Genomic DNA, 20277 nt, shown 5'->3' on the forward strand with positions numbered 1-20277 from the left:
CAGGGAAAAGTCAAACAAGGGTGGATGACTACAGGCTGCTTCAGGTCTGGAGGGGCTAAACAATCCTCAGCCTCCACTCCCCTGAAAGCAACTCTCCTTGAGTAGCATACATCATTAGCTTGTGCAGAGAAATGATGGCTCTGCCACACCCTGAAGTAATGAAATCATTTATGAGTTTCCTTTTTGCTCTGCAAGTGTAGCCTATGGCTTTTTAAGCTGATATAGTTGTAAAATAAAATATTTCTGTTCAATATTTAAGCAGGAAATTAGGGTCCCCTAGAAGGGGTTAGGCTTGCTTGCTGCCCTGTCTTAATCAGTGTTATTTGGGCTGATGTAGAAGCATTTTCAAGGCATCATTTTATATCCAGCTCAATGCCCTGGAGCCTCCAGTAATTTTTATTGCACCATCACTAATCACGACAACTACTTTCCCCAGTGTCAACCAAACGAGTATGTTTCCGAAGCTCCTTTTATTACCTGCCCTGTGAGTGTTTCTCAAGGCTGAGTCATGGAGAACATATCCTGCTCCCTCCGTTGACTATCTCATATCTACCCAAATATGTTTTACCTTCCCTAACCCATCTCCTCGAATGCCTTGTAACTAATTGCTTTACAGCTATCTGGCACATAGGGTCATTTTGCTTAACTTGTCCAAAATCAAAATAATCTTTGTCTTCGTGGGCCACCGCGGTGACTGCACTGCCGTCTCCAATGCTTTCCAACCTCAACTCATTATTCCCTCACATTTTAGACAGGTACTTATGGTACACTTAGACAGCCACACACATGGTCCTACATCTCCTCCAGTGCCAACTGTACCCTATATCACTTGAAACAAAACTCATAAATCAGTCATTCCTATGATTCTTGGACATGAGTTTGTCAATTGTGTGTCTGTCTTATTTCTAGCACTTTTAAGTCACAGGGCTTGATTATAAATGCATATTCCTTGATTTTGGGGAATAGAATGTAGATTGTGGTGCTCACCAGCCGACAATCTGCATATGACTGTGACTACTGTGCACTTGCCCAGTTTAAATTCCACTGGGTGTGGTGAATGAAACACAGCGCCGAATTCCGATCCCTGCAAAAAACAGGGGTTTGCACAGGCATCAGAAATCTCGGAACAACTTATAATAAGAGCCTACATTTTCTGAAAGCGACCCCCCCCCCCCCAAAATGTGTTTGGACCCAGACCCCAAAGACCTTTAAGAAAGCACCAATGAGCAGTTTCTTAGAGGATATTAATTTGCCCGGTTAACATTGTGGTGGCCCCAGTAAGGGAAAATAACAATTTTGAAAACTTTACAATACACCATCAATGCACAGCTTGCAGATCAGGAGATTTGATGAGGAAGCCCAAACTAGGATTTCAAAAAATAGGTTATGCCACAGAATGGCCAACATTGAGCTAAGAAGTCAATGAAATGGTGCCTTTTTCTTTGGACTCCAAGAGAGGGAAACGGAAACTTGTGACAAAGTCTATGTAAGGTAGTAAAGTCTGCTATGAATCTTACAACCGTTCAGTGCATTTGTAATTTGATTTGTAATAATTAAAATGTGCCAGGAGGTTTTTAATAGTCAAGTAGTAAAATTACAGTTGTACTGATGGCATATGGAGTAAAATGGAAAGAGGTGGGCAAGTCAGAACATTCAAAGTGTGCTTGGCCTAACGTTGAGCTATTGTAAGAAGTGGCATGCACATAAACAAATAAAGGTGAAGTAGCAATACTATATATCTGTTTAAAATTCAAAAAAGTTATTTCTTCAACATTTGTGTTTCCATTTAGAACACTGCATCCAGTGACATTTATAAAAAGTTATAGTTTCTCAACATGGAATTAAGAAACATTCAAGTATGGCCCACTTTCTATGCCTTGAGAACATTTCATTGGTGAACCCTTAACGAACCAAGAGATGTTATTTTTTTCTAAGTACAGTACAAATGACCAATATTATTATTATATATGCAACAGCATAACTGTCTATGAAATCATGAATGACTGGAGTTCTGTGTAGTGCACATCCTGACCTTAAATACTTCAAGATGCTCACAATGTGGTCATTTGGGAAGTTTGGGGCTATAGTTTTCACTGACTGCCTCAAGCTGCCTTTCCTATTTCCTTTATCTTGCAAAGTGAGGCATGACAAAGTACTTACCAGGGTCTTGGACCCATAAATGGCGTACGCGCCACTTTCAATTCACAGAAATGTGTACATTTTAACCTATGCAAAATGGTGCAAGCATTAAAAAAGCTACTTTTATTGCATACCAATATCTACTTTTGAGAAAGACTATTATTGACATTCATCAGAATTTAACACCTGCCAAAGTTCACTGTTGCGAATATATTATTTTTAATTTTCAAATAGTACTGTCTTTTCAGTTAATGCTGACTTTGTTCCTTTGCCTTTGTGCAGATGAAAAGCATACCTGCGAATTATGCACAAGGGCTGGATTAGATTTTTTTCTCAGGTAAAAGCCAATTTTGCAGTGGTGCAAATTTCCCCAATCCTGTACAACAGCCAACTAGTGCAAAAGTGCCATTTGTGCTCACACACCTCTGAGAAATGTTTACCTTAGATGGTTGTATACATGGAATGACTGCCCTGTGAGAATCTTGGACCTAAACACGGTTAAAGCAGCAGCATCCTCTGAGATACAGTGGGAAGCATTTCGAGTTCGGTGGGATGGGAGCACCCCCATGAATCAGTGGGTCTGCTGTTCTACCAAACTAACACTTTCCCACCTCATTTAGAGGTAGGGGAACTACTGATTGGGCACCATTGGAGCCACCATCAAGGTGATGGCTGGACCACCAGAGGGCTGCTGTCTTATAGGCATTGCGAGGTACAGCTTATTTAGGGCAGTTCTCCATATATAGGGTAGACTCCTGCCTAGGTGCACCATGTGAGGTATGATTGACCCAGTTGAGAAAACAAATGAACTCCACCCTCCCAGCTGCAGGTAGAAAACTCCAGGTGCATTAGGGTCATTGGTTTTCTTTTCAGAACTAACCTCCTGCTTTGGGGGTCTGCCTATGTAAAATAAAAAAAGAATTCCAAGCAAGTCAAATAAAACCCAAAACTCAACAAAGTGATCCCTCCTGGGAAGGTGGGCTAACTCACTATGGTGGGAGGTTCTCTGCTAGTAGAAGCAGAGGTAAAGGGCCCCTTGAGCCAGTGGGCTTGTGGGGCCAACCCCCAGGATCCATATAGCCCAATAGTGTTTAAATAGAAGAAGTTGTGTTCCAGTGATTCAAGCCCTTACCCTCCACCCTGCATATGACCGTCACCTTAAGGACTGTTTTATAATAAGCTATAGAGAGCTGCCACAAGGTTTGCATTCACCTCTCAGCCTTTTTTTTCATTTAGGTGTATGATAATCTATTTGCCATTAATCAGTCTGTGTACCTTGCGTATCAGGTATCTGGGTTCTATCCCAGTCAGGTGTCAGTCTGGGTGCAAAAGGCCAAAGCTATTGCAATTCAACATGTTTAACAAGGGAAGCTGTGTAGTGACCTCACACCTAAAGGACACTTTCTCAGGGACAACACTATCTCTCATCACTGCAATCATTTCCCCAGACTGCTTTTTAAAGAATATCAAGGTACCGGTTTTGTTGCACATATAGTTATTGATTTCCAAACTCAAATCTCTTTGTCCCTGTACTTAAGTACAAAAACATCTGGAGAATATGGGGTGCTGTTGTTGACTGACTTTCTGTATTTTTACATCCACAGTTCAGTCCTATTGTTCTGCAGGAAGCCGGCTTCACATCCCGCCAATCATCTGGTGGAGATGTATCTGGGTTGGAACTTCTAGTTTAGTGATTGTCTTGTGTGGTCAAGTTCGGACTGCATGTGATCATCGTGCTAAAATACTTCTTAACATTTCAATCAAATTGTCCAACCCCAGAAGGTAACCATCTTCCCGGTTACCCTCTTGCCAGGGAATTCTGTGGTCCAGAGTTTGCCCATCAGGAAGAAGAGTTGTCTTTCCAAAATCAATAAGCCAAACGTTGGCAAGTCCATTTTTGTCGTGCACAAAAAGCAGTGAACTTCCAATTACCTGCAAAGAGAAGCCACAAACAAAGTGAGTGCTACATATTTTGATGTTTGCTTTGAGGACAACACTGTCACTATAAAGTATCAACAAATACAGTCATGTGATATTTAGTTAGTTTCAGTAGGGGCACTATCCCATATCTCTTTTGTTGATTCCAGCAGCTGAATGTCCCTGAAAATATTGCGGAAACATAAATCCTTTTGTGGAACAGGCATTTTGGTCTAACAGATTTGTATAACATTATTACATGTGCACAGTGCAACCAAAATTTTGCTCCAACACAAAGCCAAATTGTGTGCCAAAGCTAATTATGCAGTATATTATCTGAATAAAGTCCATTTATGTGGCACATGGCATTACTATCAAGTTATTCCGACAATTCAACATCTGTAGGTATTTATACATACCATATCTCAATTCTTTAGGAAATCTATTGTATGGAATAAAGAAAACTTTGCACAAAGAGCGGGTATCATACAAACTTGTGTTCACCACCAGAATCTGTTTTTTCCAAAAAAAAGGTGCACTTGAAATATAGATGTATTGAAGAAAGAAAACTATGCATACAGAGCGGATATCAAACAAACTTGTGTTTACCAACAGATACCGTTTTTTTAAAAAAAGGTGCACTTTTTTTATTCCACTGTTCTGTGTTGTGATACTGTGCTGTGTGCCGCAGATGTGCTTGGTCGTGTGGTTAGCAAGTCAGTGCATGTGCTGCTGACAACTTGACTTCTATCTCCAAAGAGTACACATCCCCTTTCTGACCAGTGAGCAGGTGCAGAAGATGGCTACACCCTCAAGATACGGTCATTGACCTTAAAAGATCAAATGTGCTGGGTCTGAAAACACTGTAATATACAAATCATATAGCTTTCACAAAGAAACTAAACCTTTGATTGGTCAATAAAACATAAAACAACTAGGACATCAGGAACCTGGCAGGAATTTGATTATAAATGTGAAATTGTTTATTTGTGTATGAAATTTGTTTCATATATCATCAGAGATGTATTTCTATAAATAATAAATAATTCCTTGAGTACTACTTAAGAAATAAGTTACTTACCTGTAACTATAGTTCTCCAGTATTGGAAGCTTTCATAGATTCACATGCTTGAATCATTCCCCGTCTTCATGATGGGAGTCCCCAGGACTTTAAAATAATAGTAGTAGTAGTAGTAGTAGTAGTAGACTGATACGTATAGACTAGAAAAGGCCTGGACCTGTAGTTTATTAACCTATCATAGTCATTATTAAAAAAGAGACTAATCGTTGCCTTAATCAGCATAAATCACCCTCTAGAAAACTCCAGAGAGAAGCTCAGTACCTTAGATTTTCAAACACTAGTGCTAAAGTTGTATGCTGAGATAGACAAAGGTGTGAGCTTCCCACGGGGAGAAGGGTGAGTCGCATGTGAATCTATGAAAGCTTCCACTACAGGAGAACTATAGTTACAGGTGGGTAACTTATTTCTTACTTCAGTATTGGAATTTTCATAGATTCACATGCTTGAATCAGAATGACAAGCAGCTGAGTAGTATATTTATCATAGCCTTTACCAGCTTAGCAGGAATATGCATTAATAAAACCTGCAAGTAATCACTAAACAATATGACAACAATAATCATATCAATAACAATTAAGGAATACATTACTTCAAGCGTTAAACAAAGTAAATGGTTTTCCCTACGGAAATGTGATACAGCAGAAGAGGTAGGGGGTAGACACGGTGTGGTGATGGATAAAGGATTAAGTAGTCAGTCCGAGTGGTAGATAATCAGGTTTATTCCAGGTAAGTACATTAGAAGAAGATGAATAGATAAAAATTCACTAAAAACCAATGAACCCCACCAGGAGCAGGTTCCTACCCGCTCAGCCTCAGATCTCAACTGACTTCAGGGAGTCAGAGAACATTCTAATGCATCATAACAATATGAACATTCTACAGGGACAAGTCCGAGGCGGTGAAGGGAGCAGTAAAGACACTACACATCTCCCTTTTTTACAACAGTATTAAAAAGAAGTATCAGGTGGAAACATATAAATAACAATAAAATAACAATGAACAATTAAGGAAGAGTAGCAACCAGGTAAGTAAGAAAAAGAAGAGAATGGAACCATTATGCGCAAGGAGAAACATTACAATTAAATACAGAAGGAAATAAAAGAAGTGAGAAACGAGTAATAATGAAAGTAGAGAAAAGGAGGTAAATTATGAAAGTAGTAAAAGAAGTGAGAAAAGAGTAATAATGAAAAAGTAAAAAGGTGGTAAATTATGAAGATAATAAAAGAAGTAAGTAAAGAGTAAAAGTGAAAAAGTGAAAAGTGGTAAATTATGAAGCACGGTTTTAAACACATAAGGATAAGAGAAGAAATGGAAGGAATGCAAACAAAAATGAAGGAGAATGAGAAAGACAACAGAATTATCTCTTTAAATGACAAGAGAGAACACATCTTCTCCTTAAAAGACAAAATAGAAGGAGATGGTAAGAATGTAGACACTGAACACCACGTTGAAAGTAAAGCAAAATACACCAATTGGCCAGACTGGTGAAATTGTGAACCAAAAAACAAAGAAGTGAAAGGTATAACTACGCAAAGAAATATACATGAAGAAAGGAAATGCTCCACAAGAGAAAACAAATAGAATCTCCAATAAAATTAAGAAGAAAGGTGAAAATTAACAGAAGCACGAACAGAGGAAAACCTCCATTGCCAGATAGAATAATTAATTATGAAGGAAACGTGAAAATCTGGCATAATAATCAAATCATCAAATAAAAGCGTTCCGTGCACAGAACATTAAAACTCATGAGTAATAACTATAATAAAATTTCATGTAGCGTACGTCTACGCACAAGAAAATGTTTAGAAGAAGTTAACATATGTACATATGGAAACATGAAGCATCATGAAACTGAAAATAGCATAACTGAATTCAGAAAATAATACAATGTGCAATGTAAGGAAAATAATAGGTACCTTGAAAACTGACGTCAGGAAATAAAATATGAAACCGGTAAATGTAGAAACTGTAAATCTACTCACATCTATTACATGTCAATATAGAGCATTATGAAACTAAATTACATAGAAACTGCACATTAAGAGTTGAACAACTGGAATGTAGAATCAATACAATGTGCCTAATTATGAAATAAACAGCGAATAACGAAAAACTTATTAAAATTAAGGTAATAATATAATAGTAATTTCAATTGATAACACTATGTGAATTATTCCTGCCGTAAATAAGGTGATAAAATGATAATAATACATGAACATTAATACATGAACGTAAAATTTAACATGCAGATGTATTTATAATACATTAGAAATCACATTAGAAATTACAATGACCATGTATACTAAAATAAGTTTCACAAAAACAATAAAATAATTAATGTAGTCACCGTTGTCTGGAATATAGCAGGAAACTTGAAGAGGACTTTGAAGAGGACCCAGCAGCGTAAACATTAATAGCAAATCTTGTCATGACGTTAAAATCGGCAGGGATGAAACAATAACAGTAAGTTACGGTGCTCTCATGTATTTTAAGCATTGCTGAATGTTAAGGTATATTAGCGCTGGAAACCACTAGATGGCACTGTTGAATTAATTATGCCCAATGAAGTAAGTCTATGAGATAGACAGAGTGAAGCACGAAATAAATCATCCATAAAACTTCACATAAGAGCAATGATGGGCTCTCCATAGTCGTTGAAACAGGTATTTCGATATGTTTAAACATTTTGAAGAATAACTGTGTATTGGATGGCACCAGACTCACGTGACTTCAAGAAGTTGAAACTTGCACGTCCAGTTGTACATCCTGTGCAATATATTATCAATTCTTGCGGAATACTCCCACCAGAAAATGGCGGGACGCACATCACGTAGTGCCGGGAGGCTTTCGGCACGCCAAAGCTGGAAAGCGTGGCTAATCAGCAAAAGGAGTGGAAGCGTCATGAATGGAGTCACGAGCTCAAGAAGATTTGCTCGAGACGAAAGAAGGCTCACGCTGGCTCCAACGGACATTTTCGATAAGGGACTGACACTTAAGGATGAAGGTGACCAGTTGAATGGTCACTGGTGGGGTCCAGTATGCTTGAGAATGTTTCTTGAATGAAAACGAAATTCTTTACCTTGTAGTTTCCTGGTCTTGACAGTCCTTATAAGTAGCAGGCTGAAGTACGCCCAAATCGTCGCCAAATTGTGGTGATGGATAAAGGATCAAGTAGTCAGTCTGAGTGGTAGATAATCAGGTTTATTCCAGGTAAGTATATTAGAAGAAGATGAATAGATAAAAATTCACTAAAAACCAATGAACCCCACCAGGAGCAGGTTCCTAACCGCTCAGCCTCAGATCTCAACTGACTTCAGGGAGTCAGAGAACATTCTAATGCATCACAACTATATGAACATTCTACAGGGACAAGTCAGAGGCTGTGAAGGAAGCAGTAAAGACACTACACACGGGTGGCTAATCTTAATGGAATAGATGCCGAAGTACAGCTTGACCCACCACCATGTCGTTTAGAAGTGCTGAATCCAGGCAGTAATGTTGAGTAAATATGTGTCTATTCTTCCATGTTACTACACTGCAAATCTCAGTAAGTGACACTCCCGCAAATAATGCTACAGCTGTAGGCACAGCCCTCGTGGAGTGGGTTTGGGCTCTTGAAGACAGTGGTCTGCTTGCTTTGTGATGGCAAAACTTGGTGTCACTTGCGATCCATCTAGAAATACTCTGCTTGGAGAGTGGGAAACCTTTCCTTGGCGCACTGTACGCGACAAATAATTAAGAAGTCTTGCGAAAAGCTAGTGTCCTATGCAGATAACATTTTAGGAAACGCCTGACATCCAACAAGTTTAGAGCCCTCTCTACAGTCGTTGATGGATTCGGGAAGAAAGTCTTTAGTACCAGAGGTTTCTTAAGGTGGAAATCAGTGGAACCTTTTGGTATGAATTTCGGATTTGTGTGCAGTAGAATTCTGTCCGTTGTGAATTGCAAGAAGGGTTCCTCTATAACAATTTCCTGAATAGCTTGAATTTCACTGATCTGTCTGGCTGAGGTCAGGGCAAGAAGTAAAGCCAACTTCCATGACAGGAACTTGATTTCCACTGAGTGAATTGGTTCGAAAGGGGGTTTCATCAATTGGCAAAGAACAGTGTTTAACTGCCGGGCCGGAGACGGAGGCCTTGTAGGAGGAAAAACTCAAAACAGTCCTTTGAGAAACTCTTTGATTGTTCTAGAAGACCACAAAGGTGGAGAGGAAAGTGATGTTCTGTTACGGGAAATGGCCACTAAGTGAATCTTTATTGAGCTATGTGCCTAGCCTGATTGCGCTAGCTGCAAAAGGGAAAGTAAGACCTGCACTGAAGGGTAGGACAGCGATGTATACCTGCTTGATGGCACCAGATGCAGAAACCCTTCCATTTCAGATGGTACGTTTTGTTGGTACTGTCCGGCCTAGCTCTGGCTAAGATATCTCAACATTCCCCAGAAATGTTAAAGTACTAGAACTCATTGAATTCAGGAGCCATGCCGATAATTTTAGGTTCCTGGGATCCGGGTGTAGGATCTGCCCCTGGTTCATAGTTCTCTTTTTTATTTTTTATTTTTTTATTTAAACAAACTTTCGCGACACAGCTGTATGCACACAACCCGGAGGCCGGCAGCACAGATTGTACTATTACTTGACTAACAGGACACAGCTTTCATGCCTACAACCCAACGGGCCGGCAGCGAAGTCAAACATTCGTGTATTAGCATCCCATTGTCTTCTGATGGGCCTGTCACAGCATATGTCATGAGTTTATATACAATAAAAACCTAACTTAACTTACCAGTAACCCCCCCTCTGCCTCCTCCCACCTGCCATATTCGAATGGACTGTAGTGCCACCCTGTATGTCGTGTGATGCATATGAGTGATGTAGTTGGTCCGATGTTCCATATCCTTTCATGTCACTTTTCTGGATTTACACCTCTTGATCCCCATACCCGAGATCCCAGTCCGAAATGTTTAGTGATTACCCCCAGCCGCTCAACTTCAGCATATACGCTTAGTTCCTGCATAAGTCTGAACCTCTCGTGTCTAGCCAGGTGGCGAATGGTTGCCAAATATCCAAAGGTCTGGATCTGCTAGGCATTAATTCCCAATAATTGGACAGCAGGTCCTTGCAGTATATTACATTATTCAACCATGCGGCTATTGTAGGGGCTCGACGCTTCTTCCAATTAAGCGCAACCTGCCTTTTAGCTAATAAAAGCAGCATGGACGTAAGTTTTCGGGACTTCTTCGGAACTTCGGCCATGTAGCCCAGGAGTGCCGTCAGCGGGGTGCCCTTACCTCGGTATTAGTTATTTGCCTGATATGCCCCAAAACTGCCATCCAAAAGCACTCAACAGGTCTGCAGTTCCATGCCAGATGGGAGAATGTGGCCTCTTGGGCCCCAGCATTTCGTTTCCGGGTAAATGCCCATACGATGCAGCTGGGAGGGCGTCCGGTATAGTCTATGTAGAAAGTTAAAATGAATTAGTCTTAGTCTATAATTGGGGGAGAGGCTTTCTAATTGTGAACAGCAATATTGCCATTGTTTTTCCGTGATAGTGAGGTTGGAGTCATTCTCCCAATCTGCTCTTGTGATGCATATGATTATAGGTGACTCTTTTTGCGTTATGCTGTAGATTCGCGTAATCAATTTACGGGGTGAGGGGTTAACCAATATATTCTCTAGTGCAGGCAGTGCAGGAGGCGCGTGTGGAAATGACAAGTATCTAGCGCGGCATGCAGCCCGAATCTGGTAGTACAACAACATATCCGATGCCGTGGGTGCTTCGGGGTTACACATTTGTTGTATCGACAGAAACGTGTCCCCCGGGAATAGATCGCTGTCCCTTTCCAATGCATGTGCCTTTGCTCTTAATGCAATGGCTTTGTCCATTAATGGAGTTAGCAGCGGGTTACCCCCTATCGGCATGGATGGGGTGTAAAGTTCCACAAGATCGGCCCTCCGCGCAATTCCTGTCAATGCCCACCTCATGGTTTCTACCGTGTCAATTTCTGAGTGTGGTATCTTGTAAGGCTGATAGATTGCCGTGTTTAGAGGCATGCGGGCTACTTTATCTATTTCTACCGCCACGTGTGGCTGAAATGGCGTTGGGTGCTGCCAGAAGTGCAAGTACTGCGCTTGTGCGCTGTATGCATAAAGTTCGAAATCGGGAGCTCCCAGTCCACTTTGAGCAAATGGTAGGGTCAGCAGCTTCCAGGCAGCCCTAGGCTGCTTGCCCGCCCACACCAGATCTATCATATTGGATCTCAGTTTCCGGAAAAAATGTGTATTCAACGGCATCGGAATGTTTACAAACAAGTATAATAGTTTGGGCAGGATTACCATCTTGATGATTGATATGCCACCCATCAGTGATAGTGGAAGTTGTCTCCATTGCTTTATCTTACTCTCTATCCAGTCCATTACTTTCCCATAGTTTGCAAGCCATATTTCCTGGAGTGATCTGCTCACCCATATTCCCAAATGCTTAACTTCACCACTCGCCCACTGAATAGGAAACTCTACGTCCACTGGGGTGGTGTCATCTGTGAGTGGAAAGATCACTGATTTGACCAGTTTACCTGGATTCCTGTGAGCCCACCATAGCGGACGATCTCTCTCATTACTTCTACGAAGTTTTCTTTCGGGTTAGTTAGATATATTATCATGTCATCTGCATACATGGAAATCAACAGTCCCCGAGACGTAAACCCTATGCTCCTCTGCGTATGGTGCTGGCGCAGCCGGGCTGCCAATGGCTCAGTGGCGATGGCAAACAACAAGGGCGACAGGGGACATCCCTGTCTTGTGCCCCTTGTTATGGCAAAAGACTCCAACATTTGTCCGTTAATCTTGACTCGTGCCACAGGGCCTGTATATAGCAACTGTATTTGTCAGATGAATAGGGGGCTAAACCCTAAGTGGGGTAGCAGTGTAAACAGGAATCGCCACTCTAGCGAATCAAATGCCTTTGTGGCGTCTAACAACGTGGCTGTTGCTTGAACATGTGGAGCTAAATAATGTAGCAGCCCCTGGTTCATAGTTAGAAGATTGGGAAACACTGGAAGTCGGAAGGGCGGGCCCTGTGATCGAAGCAGCAGTTCTGTGTGCAATGAGGATCAGTTTTCATGGCTTCATCTTTCTCAGGACTCTTGGAAGAAGAGGAATGTGAGAAAAGCGTAAGCAAAGATGAAGGACCATGAAATTGAAAAGGCATTTCCCCATGACTCCTGTTTGGGATGCCAACTTACATAGTACGGGCATTTGCGGTTCTGGGGACTTGCGAACAGGTTAAATTCTGGTGTTCCCCAGGGTAGGAAGATGTTGTGCAGGGAATACTAGTGCAGTTCCCATTTGTGGCACAGCGTCGTGAGCCTGCTAAGTGTGTCTGCAATCATGTTCTGATATCCTGGAACATGTTCTGCTTGGAGGCAGATTCTGCGAACCATAGCCCATTCCCACAACTTCTGTGCTTTCCTGGAAAGCTGGCGAGATCTTGTGCCACCCTGTTTATATAGTGCATCGTTGTGGTATTGCCCGAATAGATGAGCACTGACTAATGCTGAATCCTGGGAAAAAAAAGCTTCGAGGGATAGATGTACTGCTTTTAATTCCAATGGATTTATATGGGATTGACTTTGAGTTCGATGCCACTTGCCGCTCAATTGAAGATCTTGGAGATAAGCTCCCCATCCCTCCAGTGACGCATCTGTGGTATTCAGGGTGCCTCTGTGTGTCGGATAGACAGCCCTGCTGACAGATGGCTTTTGTCTTCCCCTCACTCCAATGCCTTTAGCATGCGTGGAGTTATCTTGATGATGTAGTTGAAAGAGTCTTAGGACTGCGGCCACGGCTTGTCCAGTTCCTCCTGCATGGGTCACATTTTGAGGCGACAGAATGGGATCAGCGGTATGCAGGGTTACATCATTCCCAAGAGAGACTTGTACAGTCGGACTGAAAGAGACTTTTTTCTTTTGATGGATTTTGTGAGCATGAGAAGCCGGTGTTGGTGTTCGTCTGCAGGATAAGCCTTTAAGCACACCGTGTCTAACTTGGCTCCCAGAAAGACAATAGTTTGTGATGGGCTCTGTGTGGATTTTTGCGATTGAGAGTGAAACCCAGCCGTCGAAAGAGAACTGTGCAGGCCTTTGTAGACACTTGTGCTGCTGATTTGGAGGGTGCCTTTATCAGCCAGTCGTCCAGATATGGGAGGACGTTATGTTGATGCTGCCTGAGAAACGCTGTGACTGGAGCATGGCACTTTGTAAAACCATCTGGGCGCAGATTTGAGTCAGAAGGGGAGCACTTTGAACTGGAAGTGGCATCCGGCAACCAAAAACGTCAGGTATTTCCTGTGCCTTGGGTGAATGGGTATGTGGAAATAAGCATCTTGGAGGTCTAAAGAGATCATGAAATCGCACTGGTTTAGGAGTTTCAGAACCTCCTGCAACGTGATCATCCGAAATGATTGTTTTTTCCAGGTAGACGTTGAGGCTTCTGAGCTCCAAAACTGGTCGCCACTACCTTTCTTATTAAGAAGAAACAGGAGTAGAAACCTCTGCCCTGTGGGTGACTGGCAATTTCTCGATTGCCCCTTTCTGAAGCATGGCTTTGACTTCTTGTTGAAGAACTTTGAGATGCTTTTGGTGGAAGTGTTGTGGTGGGTCTAATGGTAGTTTTGGGATAAACTGCAGTGTATGTCCAAATTGCACTAGTCTGAGGTAATGGTTTTCCGTTGGTGAAGGTGATTGGAAATATTGCCTACGAGATACAAAGTTTTTGATGGGAGAAATTGAGGAGAATGTGGTGGAGGAATTGGGGCCCGAGCCTGTACCATATCCTTGCCCGCCTGGGCTGATTTCCCCCGTTTGACCTGACATTTGATGTCTAAGGAGGTTGTCTTTATTGGAATTGGGAACAGTAAGATTGAGTATTTGAGGAGTATGCCGGGTAATGGTATTATTGATACCCTCCCCTATAGGAAGGCTGTCCTTTCCCTCTGGAGCCTCAAAAAGGAGTTTTCCTGAACTGCAGCATCCACAAAGACTTGGCGGTTTCCGTGACCGCTTTTATTGTTTTAAGGACCTCCTCTACCTGGCTTCCACAGAGGTCCTACCTGTCACTGGGTAGGTCCAAGATCTTATTCTGAACCTCCAGCAAGAATGAGGTGGCTTTAAGCCATGCTTGTGTTCTTAGAACTACCCGCCTGCCAATTGTCTGAAACCTGTGATACCGACGTCCATGGCAGAATCTATAATTTAATTGGATGCCATTTCTCCCTCATGCAGGATCTTCTTTGCCTCCTCCTTAGCATCCTCTGGTAGTTGGTCCAGATAAGGGCTATGTCGGACCATATCTAGCGATCATAGCACCCTAAGATCACCAGAGAATTCGCCGCACTCACTGTTAGTGCTGACATCGAAGAGAAACGCCTTTCAATTGAAGATAACCACCTGCCACCCTTGTCAGGAGGAGCAAAAAGAAGTGCTGCCGGATTCTTTGAGCAGTTTTGGGTGTCCTGTGAGACACGCTGGTGCATTATCCATAGCCTTGTATTTCTTGTCAAGATGTGGGAGCACCGCTGGTATAGAAGCTGGGGTCTTCATGATTCTAATACCCTCCTCCCAGATGTAATCAATAATTGGTATAACCCTGATAGACATTCAAAATGGTTATTTAAAGTCGTAAAGGAAACAGTCAGACTGTTTCCAGGGCATTGGCAAAGCAAATCTTTTTGCTGCGCATTCTAAAAGGTTATGATACCCTCCTATGTCTTCTGGTGGAGAATCTACTGGAGGAAGTGTTGGTAAAGCAGGCAAGGAAATCGAATGATTATCCCACTCCGTGCCCGTGTTTGGAAGTTCACACTCTTGCTTCTCTTCATCCGAAGAGATAACTTCCTGGTGAGGAATGGACTGCGGAGTATTAGGAACTGACAACCTCGTAGGAGTGGAACGCTGTACGGGTGATCCCATTGGAGGTGGAGATTCTGCAACAGGTCTTGCAGGTGGGATTCGCCTGCAGTAATCCTCCAACATAAACTGAAGATCTGTGAGCAAGGCAGACAGCATTGTGACCATGTCCTGCTGATACTGTTGATGCCCCATCTCAGGTTGGGTATAGTGGGCCTGACCATTATATCCCTGTTCCTCCTCTTTGTTGTCATCCTGGCACCTAACATGTAAGTCCGAAGGACTATACGCACCCAAAAATGGGCCCTCATCTTCAGAATCTTCCTCCTCCAGAAGATGTGTGGAGTGATCTTACTAGGGGAAGTATGTTCTGGGGTTATGTTAGTGCACATAGGCTTAGGTGAGAATGATCTGACCACCACAGCGATTTTGGTGATGAAGGAATCTTCGCCAGAGACATGGCTGCCATTGACGTCTATGTTGGTGGGCTTTACGACAATGTGTATACCTCTGGTGAGTTTCTTCTTCGTCGGCGACTGTGTCTTCGTCGATGACTGTGCCTTCATTGACGACACGGTCTTCGTTGACGATTCGGTCTTCGTTGATGAATGGGCACTGATTTCTCTGCTGCCGACTACAATGACAGTCTCGTCGAAAGTGACTTCTCTGTCTGTGGTCACATTTTTAAAGACAAAGACGAAATCTTCATTGGCGATGCCAGAGAGATGGTAGACGAAATCGCTGTCTGAGTGGACGACGATGGAGAAGTCGTCGACGATGATAGGGCCATGAAGAAAGATGTAGACGTCAATGAGGTGCTTCCCCTCGTCAATGAGGGAGTTGACGGACCCTTCCTAGATGGCAGAGAGCTCAACGATGGCTCTGAAGAAGGCTTTTTGAATGTCAATTTTAGTCCTGGAGGTGTGCTTTTGGGCTCTGATACAGTCTTTGAAGGCTGTTCTCTCCTGTGAGACCCTTTCTTGCTCTCTGTGGAAACATCCTGAGAGGATTTCTTAGCACATTTGGCATGGGGTTCCTTATCCAAGTGCGAGGAATCCATTTCCCTTTTAAGGGAAATTCTTGAGGATGTAGACTGCTCACTCTATGACCTGGAATTCATCTTCTGGAGCCAAATGAGAAGCTGTCTCTCATGGTCTCGGAGAGTTTTGTTTGAAAAAGTGTGACAAATTTTGCAGTCTGACGCCTTATGGGCTGGATATAAAAAGTAAATGCACTTTTTATGAGGGTCTTCCACACATAGCCTCTTCTTTAAACAGGTGGCACACTCTCTGAAGAGAGCCTTTCTTGCCTTGTCTGCTCAGTCAGAGATAGTGGCAAACAACATATATTAAGAGTAGAATATATATATCTGCTTGAAATGTAAATCAATAAAGTTACTTCCCTGAAGTATGAAGTCCAGAAATCTTCTTTAGATGTGAAAAGCTGAGCAGAGCTCAGAGGAGACTCCCTAGCACAATGTGAGGTAGACAATCTGTGATACTGAATATTTCTCTGGAGTGTCCTAGAGGGTGATTCATCCTGATTGGTTAAGGCAAACTTTGGTCTCTTTTTAATAATGACTATGATAGGTTAATAAACTAAGAGACCTGGACCTTTTCTAGTCTAAACCTATCAGTCTACTACTACTACTTCTACTATTTTAAAGTAGCGGGGACTCCCATCATGATGATGGGGAATAATTCAAGCATGTGAATCTTTGAAAGTTCCAATACTGAAGTAAAGTGTATTTATACACATAGAAGCCAAAAGGTGTTAAAGCAATACCCATGACATGCTGAGAATTCTGAGAACATGGACTGTTTTATTCCTACCCAGGGCCACCATGCTCTGCATTGAGGGTATTTAAATACCGTTTGTGCCACTGAATGCTGGTGCAGTACCCAATGTTCAAGGTTGACCTAAAGGACGAACCGGTAACAGTTCCTCTGTCAGATTCACAGCAATGTCCCCCTCCCTGAATAAGGTGGCTGAATGGGACATCTGTCAATTTTCTATAAATGTCGCTTTAGTAATGACATCTATACCTCCTACAGTGTCGTTGTTGCCTGGTAACCATGCATTACACACCTAGTTCCCTTAATCTGGCAGGACATGAACGGGTTGGGGTTCTCACCTCTTCAAAGGTATGCAGCAATCAGTGTGTTAAAGATGCACACCTAACGTCTCTGTGTGTATTGTATGCAGTATTTTATTATGGCTTCACTTTTGGTATGTTTGTGGGAGAAACAATTTTTTGACACCAAAGAGAATATTATGCAGCAATGATCGATGTGGCACGTGCAGATTTTAAGGAATGCAGTTTTTCTGAAGCTGCATAATCAAATAAATCCAATGGCATTGAATATATCTAACCCAGGAGTCTCCAAACTTTTCTGCAGTAAGAGTTACTTATGTAGAATGAAAATCATCCTGAGCTACTATTATTAGAGATGTAGTAGGAACCACACCAGACAAGATTACAGTAGTATCCACCACTTGCAAGATTATCAATAGCGACCACCTCGGTGCATCAGGCAGTGTTGTCAGTAGTATATTAAAAAAATTCTTTGTTTATGTGGAATGCCTCTACATGGGCAATACATAACAGCCGTAGCTGCAATGCCCCTGTGACCAAGTTAATAATAATGATAGTAATAGTCTCTGCAACACTTTGATTTTTATCACTCAAATATCAGCTTTAAATATATTTTGGAAATTTTACTCTTTTTCTCCAAAAATCAGCATATGAATTCTGAAAATACACACATTTTCATTTCAAGTACATGCTTTTCAATTTTAGTATGCATATATTAATTGTACAACGCAAAAGCTTCTAATTTGGCTCACTAAAGAGATACCAGTAGCTCACAATCTAATTGTTGTAGAAGCCTGATCTAGCCACTGGTATCCTCAACTACTCTGGGCCTCATTCATAAAGGTAACGTACCCCTTTGAGTAATTTACAATTTTGTCTGAGTTTACTACTTTTTGCTTATTCACAAAATCAGAGTGCAAGTTGCTCGTAAAAAAAACAATAGTATTTTCAGCACAACACATGGTGAACCACTGGTACCATGTGTGGTGCTGAACTTACCTTGTGAATCAGGCCGTTTGTGTTTGGTCACACATTCGTCTTTTCTTCACCACACATCTGCTGCTCTATAGGTTGTGTTCAAATTTAGTCACCTCATCAAAACTCACCTCATGCCGCTTAAAAAAATCTGACTTCTCAATAACAGCCCTTATTTCCTGCAGTCTTGTGATGTATTGCTCCTAAAAAAAGAAGGTAAAAAATAAATAGAACCTAATTAGTCATGGACAATGCAGAATTCTTTACAAAGCTTTAGGAAATAGATTTGGTGTAGTCATTTAATGAAGAAACTGGTTAAATAAGGAACATTTCCAAGGTATAGAGGGTGCTCAATAGCCACTATTCAGTGGCCAGTTACCTGCCAAATTGTGATAACTTAATTGCCTTTACCTAGGTTGCAGGCCATCAAGATGATATTGGTAACATACTAATGGCTTTATTCAGAGTTTGGCGGACGGGATATGCTGTTGCAAACGTGGAAGAGTTCAAGTGCATTATAGCCTACGCCACTTGGTCATGGGATAATCAGCCATCTACCAAACTCTAAGTATGACCCTAAAACTAATTTCAAATGCATTATCTTACAAAGAAGTATGTTCCTCTCTGCTGTTCAGAATACCTGGATTGTTCTGTAATGCACAAAAGACTTACAGCACTTTTCATAAATTATAAAACTTAAAATTCAACAACATTTGTACGCTTCCATGTCACTTCTGTTGGATGTACCTCCCCATTTTGCGTTAGTCCCCCTTTCCTGGGTCTGCTTCCCTTCCAGCAGATGCCACACCTCAATGGATATCACAGTTTTGGAGATTCCTCACCCCTCGCAGATGTCAGTGTATTGTGCGGAGTGGCAAACAATCAGGTACCTCACCCACATTGGAGGGATGTTATTGAAGTAACTTACCGACGGCTAATTTGTTGTTTGGCCATCCGTGTCAATAGAGGCTCAGGCCTGCGCTCCTCTGATGGAGCACTGCCTGCCATATTTAGAGACCCTTGCTTGCCTGGTGGGGATCTTAGTGCCTTCTGGCCACCGCCGGTGCAGTGGCTACACTGATGGCACATATGAATACCGAGCAGTGGCCTTGTTTTTGTTTTGCCTACTTGGCAATCATTTCTTGTTTTACTGGAATGCACTCCATAAGTGGAGTTTGTTTCAGTACAAACAAAATTCAATGGCCTTACTGCACCTGGAGTTTTCTCACAATACGTCGGAGCCAGTTTTTGTTTTTCCTTCCAAGGACCACCATGCTTTACATGATGGTCCCATTCATGGAAATCCAGGGAAGGGTGCCCCGGAATAGGGTGGTTCCATTTCACTGCCATCTGGCAGCAGTCATGGATTTTCGCTGAAGTCAGCTGAGGCTTTGCTGGCAGAACAAATAAATAGTTTTGGGGAACTGCAAGTTGGTGGACACGCCACCTGCTGATTTTTTTGGGCAGATGCTCGACATCCTCAACTTCTAAATTGAGACCCTTACTGTATGTAGAAAGTCACAATTCATTGTTCTTGATAGAGATAAAACCCATTCTCTTATCCAATATCTATTGACTTACAGGTTTATTACATACAGCAGTGTGCTACAGCCTTCGAAATCCACAGAGCAAAGGTGCTGCAGAGTTGTCTTTATAAAGGTCTCCATGCCAGACCTCATGAAGAATCAAATTATGTGGCCCAGTGAGATTTAGTGCTCCACCCATGCCCCTTGCATGCCTGTGTCCGGGCATTCCTTTATAGCAAAAAAACTTGACTCACTCCTGTAATGCATGTGCTCAGCAGTACAAGTAGGCCAAGCCTTGTGTCTTATCCAATTGGTTTTGCCTGTCTCTGCAAAAACGAGGCAAGAAGCAAATATCTTAACAACTTGTGTTTACAAAGCAATCCTGAACAGGTCAGACATTGGATCTTCACTGCTTATTTTTTCATAGCTGTTGCAAACAATCCAGAAGCTTGAATCCCATAGATTATCTTTACAAGCTGTACACACTGGACAATGATATGATGATTATTAGTTGTATTAACACAACATGGCCAATGGAAACATGGTAACAGTCTATAATTTCAGACTGGTAAAACATCAGTCTTCCTTAAACAAACAATTATTTAATGTCTGCCATTATTTGATTCTGATTGTATAGACCA

General features: G+C 41.9%; 1 protein-coding gene across 1 annotated transcript in view; it reads right to left on the minus strand.

The window, feature by feature from the left end:
- Positions 1–1556: 1556 nt before the first annotated feature.
- The window catches only part of ITPKA (inositol-trisphosphate 3-kinase A), a 605052-nt gene continuing 586331 nt past the window's right edge, over positions 1557–20277 (minus strand). The window contains exons 6-7 of the mRNA XM_085627107.1: positions 18242–18313; positions 1557–4071 (exon numbers count right to left, since the gene is read on the minus strand). Coding sequence (XP_085483233.1) covers positions 3868–4071; positions 18242–18313 — 276 coding nt within the window. The 3' untranslated portion in view covers positions 1557–3867. The remainder of the gene's footprint in view (positions 4072–18241; positions 18314–20277) is intronic.

This window comes from Triturus cristatus, chromosome 9 (genome assembly GCF_964204655.1).
Source record: "Triturus cristatus chromosome 9, aTriCri1.1, whole genome shotgun sequence".
NCBI lineage: Eukaryota > Metazoa > Chordata > Amphibia > Caudata > Salamandridae > Triturus > Triturus cristatus.